At 41.7% G+C, this 22,660-nt stretch overlaps 1 protein-coding gene across 3 annotated transcripts in view; it reads right to left on the reverse strand.

Annotated features, from left to right (window-relative positions):
* Positions 1–22,660, reverse strand: part of CEP104 (centrosomal protein 104) — a 70,524-nt gene that overhangs the window by 18,900 nt on the left and 28,964 nt on the right. For all 3 annotated transcript variants that reach the window (XM_075604925.1, XM_075604923.1, XM_075604924.1), the window contains 6 exons: positions 20,279–20,485; positions 15,727–15,843; positions 15,197–15,230; positions 9,806–9,887; positions 9,203–9,311; positions 7,014–7,152 (listed from right to left, as the gene is read on the reverse strand). In XM_075604925.1, the coding sequence (XP_075461040.1) occupies positions 7,014–7,152; positions 9,203–9,311; positions 9,806–9,887; positions 15,197–15,230; positions 15,727–15,843; positions 20,279–20,485 (688 nt within the window). The remainder of the gene's footprint in view (positions 1–7,013; positions 7,153–9,202; positions 9,312–9,805; positions 9,888–15,196; positions 15,231–15,726; positions 15,844–20,278; positions 20,486–22,660) is intronic.

Here is a 22,660-nt window from a genome sequence, read left to right on the forward strand (position 1 = left end):
AAATGTAATAATAAAATACAAGAATCATAAAGAAAAAAAATAATCTTAAAAAGCTCTGTTCAACAATTGCAGCAATAAAAATCTACATTAAAAAATAACTGAGATGAACAAAAAGAATTAAAATAAGGAAGCAATTTCAATCTGAAATGTTTGATTAACCCAAAGGAGCAGATTATTTATAATTTATCACTGGTCAGCAGTGCAGTACCAATGGTTACAGCTCCTAACTGTTATTTGAATTGTTTCTTTCCTGCTTAGACACTAATAATGCAACCATAGAATTCCCAGAGCAGTCAATTAAAAGCAACCTGTCCTTGTTTCCTCAAAACATAGTGGCTAAAAATAAGTGCTGAATTCCACCATCACCAATGTGACGGTAAGCGGGTAACCAGGCTCTCAAATAAAAGGTTAAGCCCGTTTTGGTTATCCTTGATCCGTGTATAAGGGTCCAAGAGAGTTAGCTCTTGGGCCCAGTAACAATGTATATTTCCAATGTATTACCTGCAATAAAAGTATTTTGTGTGTTTTCCCCTTTCCGAGCATGCCAGCGAGCAGGGCTTGCTAGGGGATGAGTTTCAAGGGTGGTTTTGCGGAGGAATTGTTGTTAGAATGTGCCTAGGTAGTTGGGGTCCGAAGTTGTCGGTTCCCCTATAAATGTACCCAGGAATCATGTCTGATTCTCGGATACATGTAGTCACATTGTCCCGGCAATATCTCCCCTTGGAAAATCAAGCGCGACTCATCACTAGGGTACCCTGCTTCAGCATAGCCCAGAAAGGAGAATGAGGCACAGGGATGACCAAGTATCCCTGCAGCTGAGGGAATCCCTAGGTTAAGGAGGGTACCCCAGCTAATGCCCAGGTAACACAGAACCAGTGTAGGGTTTGTGGGTGCCCCAACCGTATATAAGGTTGAGGGGGACTCAGAGTCTAGAAGATAGAGTATGGGAATAAGACAGCTAGGAATAAAAGTACAAACATCTTCTTATTCTGTCCCCTATACCCAGAGACTCAGGAAACCATTAAACATCTAACGAATTTTAGTGTTCTGGCTTTTAAAAACATGAAATTGACACAGTAGCACAGTAGCACAGTACTGTACACATTACAATTCATACATTTTATTGCAAACTTAGAAACAGAATCCTTGAAATTCAAACAAAACATCCGCGATAAGCGCGGGTGCCTGGGGCGATTGGCCGCGTTCATGCTGCGGGGGGAACAGCAGAGAACTCAAAATCGGCGCCGTGATGTGTTCGATTAACGACCGCTAGATCAGTAATAGGCTTGTTACATTCGGAACAGATATCCAAACAGACTGCCTGGGCTAACCCATAGGCTCTGGTAAGTCTGCTGGATATTGGAGTTCAAAGCAGTCAGAGGATGCCAGAGGTGTGATAAGTAAATGGACAGCAGGGAAAGGCGAAGTACCAAGGTCCGGGGCACAATGGCAGTGTTCTGGGCTGCACTTGCTCTGCCAGACCTGGTGGAGCCTGTCCCAGCAGGTGGCATTGAAATATCCAGATACCGAGGTGGCAAACTTGCGCATGTCTCTTGGCAATTTCAGATTTCCCGGCTTTTCTAGCCGGTTTGGCTCGGATTGGTTGCTTGGGAATTTTCTCACACGTTGATTGGTACAAAAATCTGTGAGCCAATCAGATTGTATTTCTCAGGTAGTAAGAGCGCGGGCGGGCTTTTCAAAGTTGCTCTTACGCGAATAGTGGAGCAACCGGCTTTGATTTCAAGCCAGGAAATCCTGCCTGCCAGAGACTAAGTCCCGATTTCTGTGGCCAAGTTCTCAATATCGAACGTAGCTGGAATTTGTAGCCGATTTCAGGTCCATGAGATTGGGAGTAACTCGTGGTCAAGAAAGTCCAAGTTCTCAGAAGAGAAGAGAACCAGGAGATTCCAGGCTAAGTTCCTGTTAGTGTAAAACTCTTATTTAGAGTTCCCTGCACCTAGGAAAGTCTAGTTTTCGACCCCAGACCCCCAGTAAGTGTGTCTTTTTGTCTGTATTTTGTGTTCCACTGTGTGCAAGAGAATTTGTGCGAATAAACTTCAATTTATTTTATTAACTTGTTTTGTTCAATGAATAATCCTGGTAAAAAGGTGTAAATTGCCTGGTCTCCCGTGACAACCAATAAACAAAAACAAGACGTGTTCCTGGTATTGACACTTCATAATGTAAGATTGCTATACTACCAACCGAGCCTCAACGATTAGGTTTTTATCCCTTATAACAGGGGTGGGCAAACTTTCCCCCGTGCACATCACTGCCGGCTCGCCTCGTCATCTTGCGCAATCCCCCCTGCTCGACCCCGGAGTCATGTCGCCATGGTAACGTGACCCGTGGCGTCATTTGACGCCGGGTTACCAGGATGACGAGTTGCTGGAAGGTAAGTGTATTATAGAGGCCTCGCACGGTCCCCCAGCATTTAATTTAAATGCCTGGTGGTAGACCTCTATAACTGCCCCCCCTCAGAAAATCTAGCGCCCCATGGGGGACGTGCCCCCCAGTTTGCACACCGCTGCGTTATGCTCTATGAAAAGTAACATTGCTTTCCGTCTGTGGCTGTGTAAACGCTCACATGTACAGTTCTGTGCTTCTGTCATGGCACATCTTATATTTCCAATGCATCATTTCTTGGAAATGTTGGAAAGGGTCTGCCAAAGCTAAAGTTTAATGTATTTCACTCCACATTCTGCTCACATAGAAGCCACAGTAAATATTTGCTATTATATAAGCTGGGATATGAATGAAGAGTGACATGTGAATTTGCTCTGATCACTGGATCCTACAGGAACTGTTAAAGCAGAAATCATGCCTGGAAACTTTGCGTAATTGAAGCCCCTCTGATTCCTTAGGCCTTGGGCACGGTCAGCGCGTAATGCTGAGCCGCGCTGGTACTTACCAATGAGAGCGGCTTTAGTAGGGGCTCGCCTACGCTTCCGCAAGCGTGCGGAAGCGTAGGTCTTAGGGAAATTTTAAAATCAAGCGCTTGCCGGAGCGCAGGGCCGGTCACGTGAGCGGTTCGCCCAATGAGGGCGAACCAGCTCCGTGACGTCACTGGCCCGCTCGCCGACACGCCCCCGCTTTCCCTGAGCCTCAGCGCGCCTCCGCACGCCAGCAAGAACCTTGGCGAGGCCTTAGATATTCGTGGGGGGGGGGGGGGGGTGAATTTGACACACAAAAACCCTACAAATATGGGCATGGACATCAAACATGGTCATGGGGTAACCATTAGGAAGCCGCAACATCATCTCCCTGGTGTCATTGCAGCTTTTTATTGGACGCGGGAGTGAGCTCTTACTTGCTGACATTTTTAATCTTCCAATTTGCTCAGGAGAACCTGGGCTTCCAGCTCTTGAAATGGGGTTCCTCTAAATGTTGGGTGAACACCGATCAGTCCGGCTGGACCCCCCTATTCAGGAAAGGTCCACAAAATGTGGGAACCATGGTCAGCCCGCATCGATGGGAGATTGAACCCAGAACAACACCCCAAAACAGGCTATTTTTACTTGACTAAAATTGTGCAGCGATAGAGATATAGCTGGAAGAGTGAAGAAAGTAACCCACATTAATAGACAACCCAACAACTGATGTATTATCTGGATTGATACTGTGAAAAACTTGAATGTACCTGTAAACGTGTACCCCCCTTCCCTTCTTTTTCCCCCCAAAAATCTTTTTGATGTTAATTTTGAAAAAAGAAAGTTTCCAGACTGGATTGTTCCTTTAACATGTGTATGTAACTAGAAAGTCATGAGATAACAAAATATAGAAGTAAATCTACAACACAAATACACACACACACACACACACACACACACACACACACACACACACACATCCCCCCCCCCCCCCAAGAAGCCACTGCACTCGTCAAGTATTAACGATATAGATGTATTCCATTAAAATACTACACAGTTCAAAACTGTGATGTTGTTTCGAGGTTACATGGCTCTTTGGCAAACGTACAAAAGCAGCGTCACATACGCTGCCTGTTAGCAGGCTGCGCGACATAAGAGTTCACTTCACTGATTTTTCCACTATCTACAGATGAGTATCCGAACACTTGCCTTGGAAAATCTGGGGCAAACTCCCAGTAATGCTGCAACATTTATGTGATATTTCTGCAGCCAGATTTATGGCCCATCGGATTAACACAGCGGGGGCCCCTGGCAGCCCCATTCAAACTGATAACCAGATTAAATATGTATGACAGTTTTTGCTTAACCCCAGGGGATTCTTACCACCCTCTACCTTCTTCCTGAAAGCCGTCAAACCCAGGGACATTCCAGCCTTTAGAGAATGACAGAACTTGCATTTTTGGCTTGTTCTCTATTTCAGGGTTGAGACCTTTCTTACCGTGCTGGCCTCATTTGCATGTTGGCAAGTAGCTTTCTCACTTTAGCTGGGTATATTGTTCAAGCTTTCATAGTATGGTTAAATCTACCAGCATGAGTAAGGTTGCCAGGTGGCTTCTCCGAAAATACTGGACACCATGGTGAAAAATGCGACGCTCTCGAAAAGTCGATGGGGAGGTATGTTATTATCTGACCGTTATGTCATTTTTAAAAAAAAATTCACTCCCAGTTTGCACCATTTCATATTCTATTTTGTAAAATTCTGGGAGGGGTTTGGGGATTTAGCGCTCTCTCAGCATTTTTTACGAAATAGAATATGAAATGGTGCAAACTTGTAGTGAAATAATAATAATAAAAAAAAAAAACCAACGTAATGAATGGTCAGTTATAAATAACATACCTGAAGTTAAACTGTACCTGGCAATACTGATCTTAATGCTCCTCTCTCCCCTACTTCCAAGATTGTTGCAACCCCATCATCCTCTCTCATCTCGCCCGCCTTAATCCTCTCTCATCAGCCTGTATCCTCTTTTATCCTCTCGCCCCCACTCATCCTCTCACGCCCACATAATCCTCTCACACCACCATCGTCATCATCTAACACCACCACTGCTAGTCTATTACTCCTCCTCCTCATCTCACACCACCCCCCTCCTCCTCCTCTCACACCACCACCCTCATCATCTAACACCACCACTGCTAGTCTATTACTCCTCCTCCTCCTCATCTCATACCACCACCCTCCTCTCACACCACCACCCTCATCCTCCTCTCACACCACCACCCTCATCCTCCTCCTCTTACTTCACCATCCTCCTCCTCCTTCATCAGCACCACCCTCCTCCTCCTTCTCTTCCACTACCAGATTAAATAGTCCTCCACTCCCTCATGCTCTCCCATCACGCCGCCGTCCTCCACTCTAACCTGCACTGCGACTGGCTGCGGCTCACTCTGCTGCTGGCCACGCAGCTGCTGCACGCCTCAGCCCGCTCCCAACCGCACTCTCGCGTCTCAATTTGCACCCAGCCATCCTCCGCACTCATGCTGCCCACCATGATGTCCAGAGAGAGGTAATACCGGGCACATACATGTCCGGTATTACCTCTCATTTGTTACCGGCTGCAGAGGCAAAATACCGGTACGCCCGGTTCAAAACCGGACACCTGGTAACCCTAGACATGAGTGCCACTATTCATCTACCTGAACACCTATTGCCACCTTCCCGCCACTCTGAGGCAATTTTTACATTTAGAATGAATGCCTGTGTAACAAAGGAGTCACTTGGTTGCATCTTTTGATCAAAACATGATGCAAGTCTGCCAACCTTGTCAAGGTAAACTCTGTTTAGCAGGTACAGTACCTCCACAGAATATATGTAATTTCTTATTGTCCTATGGTCTCAAATTTATGAAGTTTGTGAAAGTGGCCCTAAGGGGTTAAATAAATGAAGCATATGCTTATTTGTGATTTGTTGTAGTTAAAAATCTGGCCAATGCCAGTAACAAAGTACCCTTATTATAAGGGTAAACTGTGAGTGCACAAATACCCTAGTGATAAATATTAATACTTACACGTATCTCTTCTTTCTGCAAGCCATAAACACTCACCTACTCTTCAGTGAAGGATGAAGTGTAGACTGACAATAAGGTGTATAATACCTTTATGCTAATTGGAGAATTGGTAAAGGAGCTCTATACTGAAAGGAGGAGCCATACATCTCCAAGGAACTGTATAGTAAAACAGAAACCAGGTGAGCTAAAACCTACCCGTATGACGGAATGTATCAGTAACCCTATAATTAAATGCCCTTATGGAGTATGCACCATGGAAAATAACTGGCCTAACATGTATGAAAAATAAAAACTGTACATATTACCTGCGCTCCTCCCTTTGTAAAGTATGCAGCTGGTAACAGGATTGGCCTTACATTTATGGAAAATAAACAACAATTCCTGCGCTCCTACCAATTGGGCTAAAATATACTAGTGATATTTTTACATTTAGAACTTAAGTCTGTGTAACAAAGGAGTCACTTGGTTGCATTTTTTCATCAAATCATGATTCAAAAGAGGGGACAGAAATCATGGCCACAGACAGCTTTCCTGGGGCGCGGATTTGTGTCCACTGGGCTGCGGCCGCCCCTCCCCCCCCCCAGTGTCTCTCTCACACCCCCACCTGTCTCTTTCCCCTCTTCCCCCCCTCTGGTTCAGTCTGGAACTGTTCTGCTCAGGCACGCAGGGGGCGGGAGTGATTGGTTGTGTGCAGTCACTGTCCCGCCCCCACAGCAAGCAGGGAAAAAACCTGCAGCACAGGAAACAGAGGTGCCGGTACTGAGTACTAGCACAAAAAAGCCATGTAAATACATATATTTATAGATATTGCCACAAACACACACAAACGTGGCAGTCTTCAGTACGGCGGGTACGCAGTGCGGGCGGCGGGTACGCAGTGCGGGCGGCGGGTACGCAGTGCGGGCGGCGGGTACGCAGTGCGGGCGGCGGGTACGCAGTGCGGGCGGCGGGTACGCAGTGCGGGCACGCAGTGTGAGCAGAACTGTAAAGTTGAAGCTGTAAAGAGTCACTAAGAAGCAAAAGACATTTTTTAGGAAAGGTTTTTTTCAGTGTATTTAAAAGCCAATATACTTACGATTGCAGCTCTTGGCTTTTACATGTTCTGGGAGTTCCTCTTCTGGAATAGCTTCAAAGCAGCGCTGACATTTTCCAAATCCATCTTTCTGATCACATTCGCTCACAAGATGGTCAGTCAAACTTGCTATTTCTACAACCTTATGTCAGAGGGAATCAATAAATTACTGCAAAAGAATCTTGGTCATATTAAAGCTGCAATTCAAGCTGCCGTTTAAAAAAAAAAAAAAAAAAAGTATATATTTTTTTCCCATTCACTATGTGAATCAATACAATCTGCACACTGACAAGTGATTAGCTAAGCCGCAGATCGATCCGTTCTCCTGTAATCGACTGTAATAGATTGCTTGCTCAGGGATTCAGTTCTTGCACAGCATTCTGGGCAATGTAGATCCTAGAATATGATTGACTGGGCAGTTACTAGATACAATTGGTGCACTGCTAGAGCAAGGGCGGGGCTCAAGAGACAGAGCCTATCAGAAGGGGAAGGGGGCTGTCACTTTAGAAATGCTTCCTACATTAGAAACATTAAAAATGTCTTTAAAACATTCTTTTTTTTTTTTTTAAATGCTACAAGTATTTTCTCATAGTACAGAACTGATTTATTAAAAAACAAAAACAAAAAAAAAACACATGTAGGATATTGCTTGAACTGCCGCTTTAAAATACATTGCTATTGCCACTGATTGAATGTGCATATGAAGTCAGAGACACCGGAATGTAGATGTGATTCTTTTATATAAATAAGAAACAATAGATCAGTTAAATAAATAATATTGAAAGAAGACACTCTTGGACTGTTATCTTATACATTTGCTGCAAAAATGTGAAATGATGATTGTACTGTAGTTTCAGCTAATGGTGCTTATGATTTTAAAATGTCCATTAAGAAACTATTCAATGTATATTGTTGAAAACAAGGGGGGAGGGGGCGTTGCGGGCAAGTTGAGTGCGCTTGAAAGCAAAAAAAAAAAGTTTACTCAAGCACCAAGCTTGAGTGAGCGTGTGTGCCTACGCTCGAGCGCGCGCCCACTGCGAGAGCGCGGACTTATACAAAGATTTATGTAAATAAAAGTGGCAAGCACTGCGCGGTCATCACGCTCAGCGCCAGTGGGGCCGCAGCCTTAGAGATAATATATATTATAGGCGCACATATCCGTTACAAACCAGCACAGCGCTTCACAGCAGTAATACATGTGACATAATAATATAAATAACACAAATAACACATAATGGGAATAAGTGCTTCAGACATAAAAGTAACATTATAAAAAGGAGTCACTGCTCCGAAGAGCTTACAATCTAATTGGCAAGTAGGAAGAACGTACAGAGACAGTAGGAAGGTGTCCTGGTAAGTGCATCTGCAGGGGGCGAAGGTCAACGTATGAAGTGTATAGTATCAGCCACGGAGCTACTCGTGTGTTCGTTAAGGAGCTGGGTTTTAGGATAGGTCTTAAAGGTGGTTAGAGAGGGTGCGAGTCGGATATTGAAGGGAAGGGCTTTCCAGAGGTGTGGGGCCGTCAGTGAGAAAGGTTTAAAGGTGGGAGAGTGCTTTAGATACAAAAAGGGGTAGAGATAATACATTCTTGAGCAGAACACGAGTCGGGATGGTGTATAGAGAGAACTTAGGGCTGAGATGTGAGGAGCAGCAGAAGAGTATAAAAATGAGGAGGAGAATTGTGTGTGTGTGATTGGGATTTGATAGGAAGCCAGGAGAGGGATTTCAGTAGAGGAGACGCTGAGATAGATTTAGGAGAGTGTGGAGTGGCAGCAGCGTTTAGGATAGATTGTAGGGGAGACAGGTGAGAGGCAGGAAGGCATATAAGGTATATTCACTGGAATTTTTTTTCATGCGTTTTGAAATTACGTTTTGGGGCCAGTATTTATTGAATAACCCACAAAATGCTAAGCCCAGTGTTACAAGCCTGATTGCTTTCACTTTATACTGCCAAGAGAAACTGGTGCTTTAATCTAAGTGATGCCTTCACATTTAGGAATATTCATCAAGTCCTAAAAACGTAACCACAAGCAAGGCTTGTTTTGTACTTGTAGCGTTAGGAGACATCATTGTGTAATTTACCTCTTGTAAATATGTTCACTGCTAGATGTTGTTCCAAGTGTCTTCCAAATTATTCAAATGAGTACAAATAGACAAGGAAGTTATTGGGGATGTTGTAAGGATGTGGTTACCTGCTTGCAGTGCTCACATCTTTTTAGCATGGGACAGTGCTTCCAGTAATGGAGATCCAAACCTTCTTCTGTAAAGGATTCATCTCTTTCACCACAAAAGATACACAACCTACAAATAAACATGAAAAAAATTATATACATGCCCTGAGGAAGGTCCCTATACGAGGACCGAAACGTTGGCGGCCCTGTGTTTCATAATACACTTTTGTGTATCATCTTTGCGGTGTGCTGTCTTCTTTGGTCATCAGGATTCCCCTGGTTAATATATATATATTATATATCCACCATGCAGTGCATTAAAGCTTCTCTTACCAGCTAACATTATTGCTGCTCCTGAAAAGATATTAATATCTTTATTCCCATCTGGAACACCACATCTTATCACTCAAATTCTGTAACACCGTTTCAATGCACCCAGTGCTTATATGTAAATGCCACACCACCTTCTATAACAATATGTTCTCTCAAAAGTGATATGGTTACAGTGCATGTAAGCATAACAGAAATGCTATAATATTCTGCATGAAGACTCAATTTACCGGAAAGGTAGAACAATAAGGACACTAGATAACATACCCTTTATTTGAAATACCATATACTTACATATCTAAGTAATTAGTAACTGAAGAATGGTCGTCAGCAGTGTCTGTATTGGGAGACAATGCAGTCCTCTTACCACGTTCATCTTAGAAGAAAGAACATGACAAGATGAAGAAAAATGGTGTCCAACACATACGTAAAGCACAGCAACAATCTAAATACAACAGCCATATTATGCAAGGTAGTATAGTACATACAATAGTTCAGGATGTAAACCTTTTCTTAAAAGAAATACCTTGTTATGTGTATGTGGGCACCTGCGGACCTCAACCTCCTAAATGCATCAATTGGAAGTTCCACTCTGCCCCATGATACCACTTGGAGTGGTCTTAGTTTGTACTCTGTGTATACCCTGTTGCCCTCACCCCACACACTATCAGAGAAGCCTGCTGCCATTTCCCCCGTTCTAGCCAAGACTGAAGTCAACCACTTCAACTATTTATATATCAGAGCAAAGTATTTTTGTGGCATTATGTAATGCTTTGGTTTCGATTAAGGACTTTCCTTATGCATAAGTATATACACAACAATGTTCCCTTAAATTTCCAGAGTCTCTGCAAACTGTTTTTTGGGGGTGCTTAAAGACAATTATATGACCCAAATTATTGAGGAACCAACCAGGAGAGGGGCAGTACTGGATTTGGTCATATCAAACAAGTAGAAGTAATAGCAAATATTCAAGTCCTGGAACATTTGGGTAACAGTGATCATAACATTTGAAATAAATAAAAAACAGATTACTTGGGTTCAACAAAGACCTTAAACTTTAGAAAGTCAGATTTTAATAAACTGAGGACTAATCTACAAAGAATACATTGGGATGATGTTTTTGCAGGGGAAAATGTAGAAGATAAATGGGCAGACTTTAAAACATTGTTAGAAAAGCACACTCATCAGTGTATACCCTTGGGTAATAAGTATAAAAGAAATAAGTGAAAACCAATGTGGCTAAATAAACAGGTAGGGGAGGAAATGGACAAGAAGAGGAAGGCATTTAGATTCTTTAAGTCAGAAGGGACGGAGACATCATATCAGAATTATAAGGAATGTAACAAAAATTGCAAAAGAGCAATCAAATTAGCAAAAATAGATAATGAAAAAAGGATTGCAATAGAAAGTAAGATCAACCCTAGAAAGTTCTTTAAGTACCTTAATAACAAAAAAATTAGAAAATAAAATATAGGATCCTTTCAGTGTGAGATGGGCAGGCAGATTATTGGACATACAGTAAGGAAAAAGCAGAGGTATTAAACAAAAGCTTTGCCTCTGTGCTTACCAGGGAAGAAGAATCAATTTCAATAGTAGTGCCACAGGAGGAAGCCATAACCTCCATATTAATGAACAATTGGTTAACTGAGGCCCGATGACATACATCCAAGAGTTCAAGGAGTTAAGTTCAGTAATAGCCAAACCATTACATTTAATATTCAAGGACTCCATTTCCACAGGCTCAGTACCAAAAGATTGGCGTAAAGCAGATGTGGTACCTATATTTAAAAAGGTAGATGACAACCCAGGAATTACAGACCAGTAAGCCTGTCTTCAATAGTGGGGAAACTACTTGAAGGTTTAATACGGGATAATATTCAGGAATACCAAATGGAAAACAAAATTATTAGTAATAGTCAGCATGGATTTATGAAGGATAGATCATGTCAAACTAACCCTATTTGTTACTTTGAGGAGGCAAGTATGAATTTAGACTAGGGTAATGCTATTGATGTGGTCTACTTACATTTTGCAAAGGCTTTTGATACGGTTCCACACAAGAGGTTGGTGTACAACATAAAGGAAACTGGACGCAGTAAAAATATATGCACCTGGATTGAAAACTGGTTGAAGGATTGACAACAGAGGGTTGTCATAAATGGAACTTTTTCAGGTTGGGCTAAGGTCGTGAGTGGAGTACCTCAGGGATCGGTACTGGGACCCCTGCTTTTTAACTTGTTTATTAATGACCTTGAGGTTGGCTTCGAGAGCGAAGTCTCCACCTTTGCTGATGATACTAAATTGTGTAAGGTAGTAGAATCAGAGCAGGATGTAATTTCTCTCCAGAAGGACTTGGAGAGACAGGAAACTTGGGCAGGTAAATGATTTAATACAGATAAATGTAAGGTTATGCATTTGGGAAGCAAGAATAAACTGTCGACTTACAAATTAAATGGGGATAAATTGGGGGAATCCTTGATGGAGAAGGATTTAGGAGTGCTTGTAGACAGCAGGCTTAGGAATAGTGCCCAAAGTCATTCGGTAGCTGCAAAGGCAAACAAGATCTTATCTTGCATTAAACGGGCAATGGATGGAAGGGAAGTAAACATAATTATGCCCCTTTACGAAGCATTAGTAAAACCACACCTTAAATATGAAGTACATATTTGGGCACCACTTCATAGAAAAGACATTATGGAATTAGAGAGAGTGCAGAGAAGAGCCATCAAATTAATAAAAGGGGCGGACAATCTAACTTATGAGGAGAGGCTAGCTAAATTAGATTTATTTACATTAGACAAGAGGCTTCTAAGAGGGGATATGATATCTATATACAAATATATTCGGGGACAGTACAAGGAGCTTTCAAAAGAACTATTCATGCCAAGGGAATTACAAAGAACTCTGGGCCATCCCTTAAGGTTGGAGGAAAGGAGATTTCACCGGCAACAAAGGAAAGAGTTCTTTACAGTAAGGGCAGTTAAAATGTGGAATTCATTACCCATGGAGACTGTGATGGCAGATACAATCGATTTGTTCAAAAAAAGGTTGGACATATTTTTAGATTGGAAAGGTAAACAGGGATATACCAAATAAGTAAACGAAACGGGAAGAATGTTGATCCAGGGAGTAATCCGATTGCCAATTCTTGGAGTCCGGAAGGAATTTATTTTTCCCCTTTTGAGATATCATTGGATGATATAACAATGGGGTTCTTTGTTTGCCTTCCTCTGGATCAATAAGTAAGTATAGATATAGGATAACATATCTGTTGTCTAAATTTAGCATAGGTTGATCTTGATGGACGCATGTCTTTTTTCAACCTCATCTACTATATAACTATGTAACTGGGTGGTGCCAAAATTGAGGCTGCTATATTAGAACATAGCAAGATAGTAACTATGACAAACTGCTGGGTTTAACATACTATTAAGAAAAGAAAATATGACAGTCAAAATAAAACACTTGACAAATTCAGTTGTTAGTGCATTATTGAACTATCAAATTAAAACAGCAGTCCAAGCTGCCATTTTTTTCTCTCCCCCCCCCTTTAATATGTGCATCAATATAATCCACACAATGATAAGTAATTGGCTAAGTTGCCGATTGATTGGCGAATATTCAGCTCGGGGGTTCACTAAATGGCTGTCAGTGCAGCAGAAGACGACCAAATATGCAAGTTCTGTGGTGAAGATCATGTTACCAGGCAGTCACTAGATACAATTGGTGCACTGCTAGAGAGAGGGCAGGGCTCAAAAAGGGGTATGCCAGAGCATGTTTCAGAAGTGGAAGGGGATGTGACTTTGTAATGTTGGTATAGTAACAAAAAATGCCTGTTACATTATTATACATTAAATATGTCATTCAGAGTTGTTTAAGAAAATGCTACAAATATTTTCTCATAGTACAGAACTGATTTATTATTTAAAAAAAAAAAAACACGTAGGATATTGCTTGGTCTGCAGCTTTAAACTTGAGATATTCTTTGATACACTAAGTTTACGTGAACTAACTCAAGCAGATAAGTGTACGCACTGCTCAAATCATTCAAGCACCTATAGAGAGCCCAACCACATCCCAGAATCCACTCCTCCCTTACACTCATACATCAGATACTTGATGTTTCACACAAAGCATAACCCTCACAAACTCACCAACATACACAAACACCATTTCCAAAAGCTTTACTCATATGGTACCGCCTTATTACATGTCATAAGACACAGCTGAGCCAGGCTTTGTTTGAATCCCCAGTAGGATACATCTGCCACACAGATTTCTGCTTTTCTAATAGAGTTCACAAACTCTTCCTTATGACACAAAAACAGGTGGTCGATTTATGAAAACACAGACACTGTGCGGTTGATGACTTTAGATTCTAAGCCAGGGGAGCGCAAACCTCTGATGCTGCGCCCCCCCTGCATTCACATGAACCCGCAGCGTTGCTATATCAATGTGTCATCAGATGCCGGCTGAACCACGGTACGTTCAGTTGCAGAGGCAGTTTAAATGCCTTGGGGAAGAGCGTGGGGCCACTGCAACCGCCCCCGCCCCCCAAGAAAATCCTGTGCCCCCCAGTTTGCGCACCCCTGTTCTAAACGATAGAATCAGCCAATACAAGTCTTCCCAACTGCTTAGTAATGGAACAATGCTACATACAGTATAAAAGGATGATCATGTCCGTGATAATCTGTGTCAGTCTAAGTAATCATCATTTATTCCTTGCATACTAAAAATGCTACAACTGCATATATATTTAGGTGTATGTATCCCAGTGGTGGCCATTGAGTGAGATGGTTGATGTGCATTTAGTAAATAAACTGCCACTTAAGTAATTTTTTTACATTCTGGTATTCCTAGCTACTTTGCTATTAGGCACAGCCGGCAATTAAATGCATGCCTATTTAATTGTAAAGGGTTAATAACCCAGGCTTGTAGGATAGCATCAAATCATTTTCCAGCATCCTTATGACCAATGTACACTGAGCAAACCACTTCCTTTCCCCCTCATCCTGTGCTTTTTTTTCTAGCTTGCACATATTCTGTACAAAGCTGCCAGTCTTTCCCTATGCTTCTATTGCCAAATTGGAAGTCAGGTAATCCCCCATCCAACCAACCTAAATTAACTCTGTAAAAGGAAATAGGTTTATTTCAGCTGCCTGGAGGAAGAAATTAGTTTTTTCCCATTTATCTTTTTTTTTATTACTACAAATGGTTATATTCTAATGAAGACAGAGAGGCACGAAACATTTGGTTGACTTCTTTCCCCCCCCCCCCCTTTTCATAGTTTCATAACATTCAATGCTCGTCTAGAGCGAAGTGAGTGTAGTAACATTTTTCCACGTTACAAATTTTAAGTTGGTGTCTAGATATTTTCTTTAGAAAGTTAGTTGGCTCCAGATCAGACAGGTGGGGAAATGCCTGAATGTGGCTTGGTCAATCAGCCAGGAATCTAAAGCCAAATAATACTGGCAAACTAAACCTCTGCAGCTTCCTCTGGATAGGCTGTGTATTAATTCTGTGGCATCCCACCTCTGACCATAACCCAGAGATAACCAACATGCAAAGGTGCACCAATTCCAACATTAGGCAGGAAAAAAACATGTACACACAGGATTATCAATAGTGAAAGACAAAATAATCCTCTTTGTTGTTATTCTTTTTAAAGAGACAAGGTCCTCTTACCCAGTTTTGATTTGTACAGGTTACCTTCTTTCTCCTAAAAAACAACAACACATTTTTAAAGTCAATTTCAATGTAAGCAAAAATACTGTCCTGCAAGGAAAGATCAAAATACTATGGAAAGGAAAGAAAGAGTAAATATACAACGCTTTCAAGTACAAACGGTAAGGAATATTGTAATGCGGTGACTCAGATTTGCAGTTTGCCGCACACACATTACTGAATCCAAAGCTGTGGTTAGTGCTGTCAGATCTCATTTTTATACTGAGCCAGAATCAGTAATGACCACAGTGTTCTCTTCTGTCTGGCTTTTTCTCGGTTCTTTATTCTTAAAAACCAATGATGAGAGTTCTGGCTTACGTTCTGAACCATACTGGAATATACAGTTTGGTATTTGAATGTGCACATGGAAAAAAGGAACCAGGAAGAGACCAATTTTCAGCAACTATTTCACTTTTGAACATAGGATACATAATATTTAATGTAGATCATAGAACACAGAGGCCAATGTATACAATAAAACCCTTCTGTACCTTTCCAGCTTGAACCTCTGCTTGGATCTCCTTGAGGGCTGCCAGCTGTTCCTGAAGAGCTCGGATCTCCTTTTTCTTTTGCTTTTCTGCCTCTTCTGTGGCTGCCTTTTTCTGTGACTGTTAAAGATATAATTGTTTTTAGTTTTCTTAATAGAGAATAAAGAAAATTAATATTGATAATATTAAGTGACTTGAACAGGTCCATAAAGTAGTTCAGGCAAGCAGGGAAACCAACTAGAAAGCCTATGGTAGACATGTAATATACTGTACTTAATTAAGTCAACATCATACAGTTTATGGTCCATATATAATTTACGGTATGGAAGACATGGGTATCCACTTGTCTAATGAACAAGTGATAGGCTGCAGACCCTCCTTCATAGCTCTTCTTTGTTGTACCCTATTACATCCAAATATAGTTATCGATGTAGCATTTATTCTGTCCACGGTCTATTGTACCTGTCTTAAACTACAGTAACATTCCCCCACCCAGTGGCGGATTTCCCATTAGGCCTGATAGGTTACGGGCGGCAACATTGTGGGGCGGCAAAATTTCCCTCCTGCCCACCCCATATACAGAGAATGTTTGGCTGCGGCCAGTGGCGGATTTCAAGATCTTCTGCCACTCGGCACTTACATTTGGCAGCCCCCTCCTTGCTGCTGCCCTCCTTCCGAATCTCAGTGTCAAATAACGCCGCAGACATCACCAATGTGATGTTGCACGGCGCCGCGTTGCCATGGTAACGTTTCATAATTTGCCGGCGTAATGTCACGTTGCCATGGCAATGAGACAATGTGTGATGTCCGTGGCGTCATTTGACGCTGCGATTCGAAAGGAGGAGGGCGGCAGCAAGGAGGCGGTTGCCACATGCCCGCGAGCGCGGCATCTGTATATGGGGGCCAAAACATTTTGGCGGCCTAGGCCCGGGCCTAATGGAAATTCGCTACTGGCTGCTGCCAAAACACAGCCGGCGTTCCGCAGGGCAGCTCTGCTGTGCCCGACCACTCCAACAAGCCAGGTCTGATAAGTGTATGTTTAAATGTCCCACGCGGTACATTTAAAGATGGCACGTCAGATTGGCAGGTCTAGTAGTGTAGCGGTCCCGCACGGGACATTTAAACCTGCACATTTTATAGCTGGCTTGTGGGAGTGGACGATTGGGAGCAAATAACGCAGTGAAATGTCCCGGTGACGTTTTGGTCACTGCTAAATGGCCACGGCCAAACGTCCTAGACCATACACAGAGGCCCCGCCCTCTTCCCTACTGACTGCCGTGGGAGAGCGTGAGGCCTCTGTAAGGTTCTTACCTTCTTCATGCCGCCCTACTCCTCCTTCAGGATCATGGCGTCAAATGATGCTACGGTGTCAGATGGTGATGTGTTGCCATAGCAACGTAAAAGCCCATGGTGTCATGGAAATATGGCGTCACGTGACCTCATGTCATTTGACGCCACGACGATGAAGAGGGCAGCACAAAGGAGGAGGTGGCCCAAGGTAATTGCCTACGGGAGACGGATTTTTAAATCCGCCACTTCCCCATACATACGGGAAAAAAAGCAGCAGACATTCGATGGGAGATTCTACCATATGAAAAAATATGTTCCTAGCTAATTACTATTTGATTCAAATATTGTTTCCGAACATTGGTTCACAGAAAATTTTAAAAGGAGGGCCGATAGTGACCGGAGGAATAAGCTCAGTGGATATACAGAATGTGACATGAGTTAAATTAATAATATACTCCACGGAGTGAAATTCTTATTGTTTAAAATAGTTTTTTTAGGGTACCCGACCCCCAAATCTTGGTATTCTTACTTTGTACAATAAATACAGAAAGGGGTGTTCAAAATAACCGCTTTTTTGGGTGCCTTGTTTAATAAGATTGTAAACCACTAATAGACCATGCCCCCTGCTCTAAAAGCAAATTCATGTAGGCTACAACAAACAAATCTCCTAGATGGAGCAGGATTTAGGAGATCTTATAGACAGCAGGCTTAGCAATAGTGCCCAAATGTCAAGCAGTAGTTGCAAAGCCAACTGATAAATAATGTTATCTTCCATGAAATAGGGTATGGATGCAAGAGAAGAAAGCCTAATTATGCCACTGTATAACGGATTAGTAAGAACACACCTTGAATATGGAGTACAATATTGGGCACCACTCCATAAAAAAAAAAAAAAAAAAGATATTATGGAACCAGAAAAAGTGCTAATTAATAAAGGGGACGGGAAATCTGATTTATGAGAAAAGGCTAGCCAATTTAGGTATTTATATTAGAAAATAGACATATAAGAGGGGATATGATCCCCATCTACAAATATTTTCAGGGTCAATACAAGGAGCTTTCAAAAAAAACTATTCATCTGAAGGGCAGTACAAACAACATGCGATCATCCCTTAAAGTTGTGAGGAAAGCAGAGTTCACGAGCAACGAAGGAAAATGTTCTTTACAATAAGGACAGTTAAAATGTGGAATTAATTAAACATGAAGACTGTGATGGCAGATACAATAGAGACTTTCAAAAAAAACTTGGGACATCTTTTTAGAAAGGAAGGGTATACAGGGATATACCAAATAAGTAAACATGGGAAGGATATTGATCCAAGGTGAAACCTGATTGCCATTATTGGATTTAATGTTGCAATAAGCGAAATATATTGCAAAAAAAAATAAAAAATTACTGAAAGATGTAAACCTGTGAGGTTTCGTGTGGAGCCGTTACACTTTCGTGACGTGCAACACGTTTTCTTTATTTTATTTACATAAACATCACAAATAGAGCTGGACTGAAAAATTGATTATATGACACGGTGTTAGATGATTACGGCGTTATAATTTATAGCAGTTGTATTATTATATATATTATTATAATCAGTGAGAGTGGGTTAAGGCAGCGGTGCGCAAACTGTGGGGCGCGACCCCCAGGGGGGGCGCGAGACTGCCGATGGGGGGGGCGCGGGGTTTACAGAGGCCCCGCGCGCTTCCCGAAGGCACTTAAATTAAGTGCCGGGGGAGCTGCAGCGCCTCTGTAAACCTAACTTACCTTGGCTCCGGCGGCTTCCTCCCTGCGTCGCCATGGCAACGCGGCGTCAAAATGACGCTGCGAGGTCATGTGACGTCACGTTGCTATGGCAACGTGACGTCATTACGCCGGCGCGTGGGTAAGTTGGGGTTGGGGGGGGCGCGGGAGTGAGGGGACAGCCGGCAGGGGGGGCACAGGGAAAAAAGTTTGCGCCCCCCTGAGTTAAGGTGTGCTTTAAATCATATATTTTCAGTGCCTTTCAGGATATAAAGGAGCAATCCAAGCAATATCCTACATGTGTGCATTAAAAATAATAATAATAAAAAAAAAATCAGTTCTGTAGTAGTAAATACTGTACTACATAAAACCTTTTTTTAATTTCAAAATTCAACTCTTACTGCTATTTTTAATGAGTTTTAAAGCTGCAGTTCAAGCTGACTTAAAAAAAAAAAAAAAAAAAAAAAAAAAGGATTCCTTTTTTTCCATTCATTATGTGCATCAATACAATCTGCACACTGACAAGTGATTAGCTAAGTTGCAGATCGATCCGTTCTCCTGTAATCAATCGCTTTGCTCGGGGTTATTTAATTAATTTATTGCTGCAAAACAGTACCCAAGATGCAAAGTTCTGTGGGGAAGATCATGTGACCAGGCAGTTACTAGATACAATTGGTGCACTGCTAGAGAGAGGGCAGGGCTCGAGCCAGAGCCTGTCTCAGAAGGGGAAGGGGTGGGACTTTGTAAATGGTTTCTATAAAAACATAAATGCTTGCTACATTAGAATCTATTAAAAAATGTGTTTAAAAAAATAAAAAAATGCTACAAGTATTTTCTCATAGTACAGAACTGATTTATTTAAAAAAACCAACAAAAAAAAACCACACATGTAGGATATTGCTTGAGCTTTAATATACTAAACAACTTTTGATTTCTATAGCAGGCTTTTGCCCACCTCCCTAGCAGTGCAAGATCTTTGCGACACTTTCTGGTTTGTGATAATTTGTTGCCAATATTCCCAGCAGTTTGAGCTGAAAACTGTAACAATAGATAATGTTACTTTAGTAATATAAGTATACATTGTAGCTGCTAAATTACACAGACTGAAGGATTAATCTGAAACTGAAAAGCAGCCATTTAGTGAACCTTGGGAAACAGGATTTTGATGATCGATCACGGGAGAACCAATCGATCAGCAGCTTAGGTAATTAGTTTTCAATACAGGTAATCAAATGCTGCATATATTAAAATAAAAAAAAGGATTTATATTTTGTTCAACTGCTTGGATTACCTCTTTAAAATCGTTCCTAAATTTTGTGTGTATGAATATCAGAGTTTAAATCTACATGGTTTGCAAACAAATCACATAGGCAGGTGAGAAAACATCATTGTGTTTGCTGTAAAAGAGAAAAGAGGAAATACAAATTTTAAGAAAGCAATTTTATGAATTTGAGTTTTTTCTTAAGTATGATCCTTTACAAAGACCAGAGTAGGATTATACGCACATTTCTTACCGAATACAGTCCATACCTTAGCATCAGCCCCGATTGGTCTGCCATCAATTTTAGCAAATTCATCAAAGAGAGTCTTGTATAATATATTCTTGCGTGTGTTGGAATCATCAGTAGGCAGATATTCTAGGATGGTGCCCCGGTGCCGCTTGTATAAGTAGAGGATAATTTGCACTGCTTTATCACGCACCTCCGATGTAATGTTCTCCAGGGCACCTACCGCAAACTGACAGTAGTATATGTTAGACCAGGGGTGGCTAACTCAAGTCCTCAAGGGCCACCAACAGGCTAGGTATTGGGGATGCCCCTGCTTCAGCACAGATAGATCAATGAGTGGCTCGGTCAATGACTGAGCCAGCTGCGCTGAAGCAGGGATATCCTGAATACCTGACTTTGACAAAGCGCTGTGACACGAAACGCGTTAGTGGTCCACCCTGCTCACGCCATGTTGTCACTTCACTAATAAAGCCTATTTTTATGTATTTTGTGCATCGCAGCCCCACATTATTTTGCATGCTGTGCTCCTCTTTTTTTTTTTTACCTTTTGGATTTTCCTGCATGACGTCTCTAGTGTGCAGCACGCACTGGATTCGGACAAGCATCTAATCGTCAGTTTACCATTACAACTGCTGGATGTTACAGATTCTTTATACACGTGGGTACTATGCTCTAGGGTGGTGTATCCATATTGGTAGGAGAACAAGTCAGGGCTGTTCATTCACGGTCCTTGACTCTTACATACCAGAGGGATTCGTTTTCACACATGTACCACCCATATTATGAGCTTCTATCAACTGTGACTATATATGAACACCCATTGATGCACTCATAGTTCTTCTTCAAGCAAGTTTATATTATTAGCATTATTTGATTCAGCATCCGGATGTACGGATATCCAGGACTTTGTTCTATTTTTCTACTTATGACAATAGTATATGTTAGACTAGGGGTGGCTAACTCCAGTCCTCAAGGGCCACCAACAGGCTAGGCATTGGGGATATCCCTGCGTCAGCACAAGTAGCTCAAGAAGTGGCTCGGTCAATGACTGAGCCAGCTGTGCTGAAGCAGGGATATCCTGAACACCTGACTTGATGGTGGCCCTGGAGGACTGAAGTTGGCCACCCTTGCGTTAGACCCTTCTATTACCCCCAGAAATATAACATTGTCACATACAACGCTGCACATATTAGCAAAAGCTGTTTGCATCCAATAACATTGCAAATCATGGCTATAAACATGTGAATTAGACTATAGCTGTGTCTATAGGATCTATAAACAGTAGGCACTTAAACGATATCAATGATTCTCCATTCATTGCAGAGGCCTTGCGCAGTCTCCGGCATTTCATTTAAATGCCTTGGGGAAGAGCGCGGGACCTCTGCAACCGCTCGCGCCCTAAAAAAATATTGCGCACCCCAGTTTGCGCACCACTGATCTACAGCTTTGTGTGACTTCTAAGGTAGGAAAAAAGGCTAAATATGTTTAAGAGTGATTTGCTTTCCTGTGATTTGTTCAAAATGTTTTTGGGAGCGATTGCCTCTATATGTGATATAAATTAGGTATATACAAAATTCTATCACGAACGACCTATCTTGATTTTTTTTTTTTAACCTAGGTCACACCAGAGGGACTTTTTGTTGTTGTTTCCCTTTTTCCCCTGTAGCATTATAGCTTATTCCCCCCAACATAAAAATTATACAATTTATTGACTTGTATGATCTTCTATAGCCACATAGGTAGTGATTCTTCAGAAAAAAGGACCAATGTGGTTTCAATTCTGGTATAATTATCATGCTGATCACACTAAAGGTAACCTTTTCAGGTCTATTCTTGTCCTTCACAAATCTGTTTCTATTTTTTAAATCTGATGCTGTTTTAAGGAGATATAAGCATTTCAAATTAAGTGTCTGGGAGGTTTAAATGAAGCTCTCCCCAGTCGAACGGTTACCATGGTAACCTCAGACACCAGAGCAGAGAAAATCATTTTTTTTATACTGGAAAAACATTAAAAACAGAAAGCAGACCATGCTCATAGATCTCTGGGGGTTTGGGGGGGGGGAGTGATATGTCTAATAGTTTTAAATTGAATCCTTTGTATATCAGTACTGCTTGACCTGAAGAAGAGAGGATAACTCTCGAAAGCTTGTCCTATGACATAAATTGTTAGTCCAATAAAAAAGGTATCACCTAATACTGAAGAACTCATTTATTCTGCACTATCGCAACTGGACTAACACGGCTATTTTCTGCTTTATATTTATATATATTTATATATATCTCCTTTCAATGGGAGCTAATGCATCAGTAAGTGTGCTGCTAAGTATATTGGCACATTTCTCCCTTGGAGACTAATGTGTCGTCACTAAGAAACATCTTTACTTTGATTACATTAAAAAAAAAA

Source organism: Ascaphus truei, chromosome 6 (genome assembly GCF_040206685.1).
Source record: "Ascaphus truei isolate aAscTru1 chromosome 6, aAscTru1.hap1, whole genome shotgun sequence".
Classification (NCBI taxonomy): domain Eukaryota; kingdom Metazoa; phylum Chordata; class Amphibia; order Anura; family Ascaphidae; genus Ascaphus; species Ascaphus truei.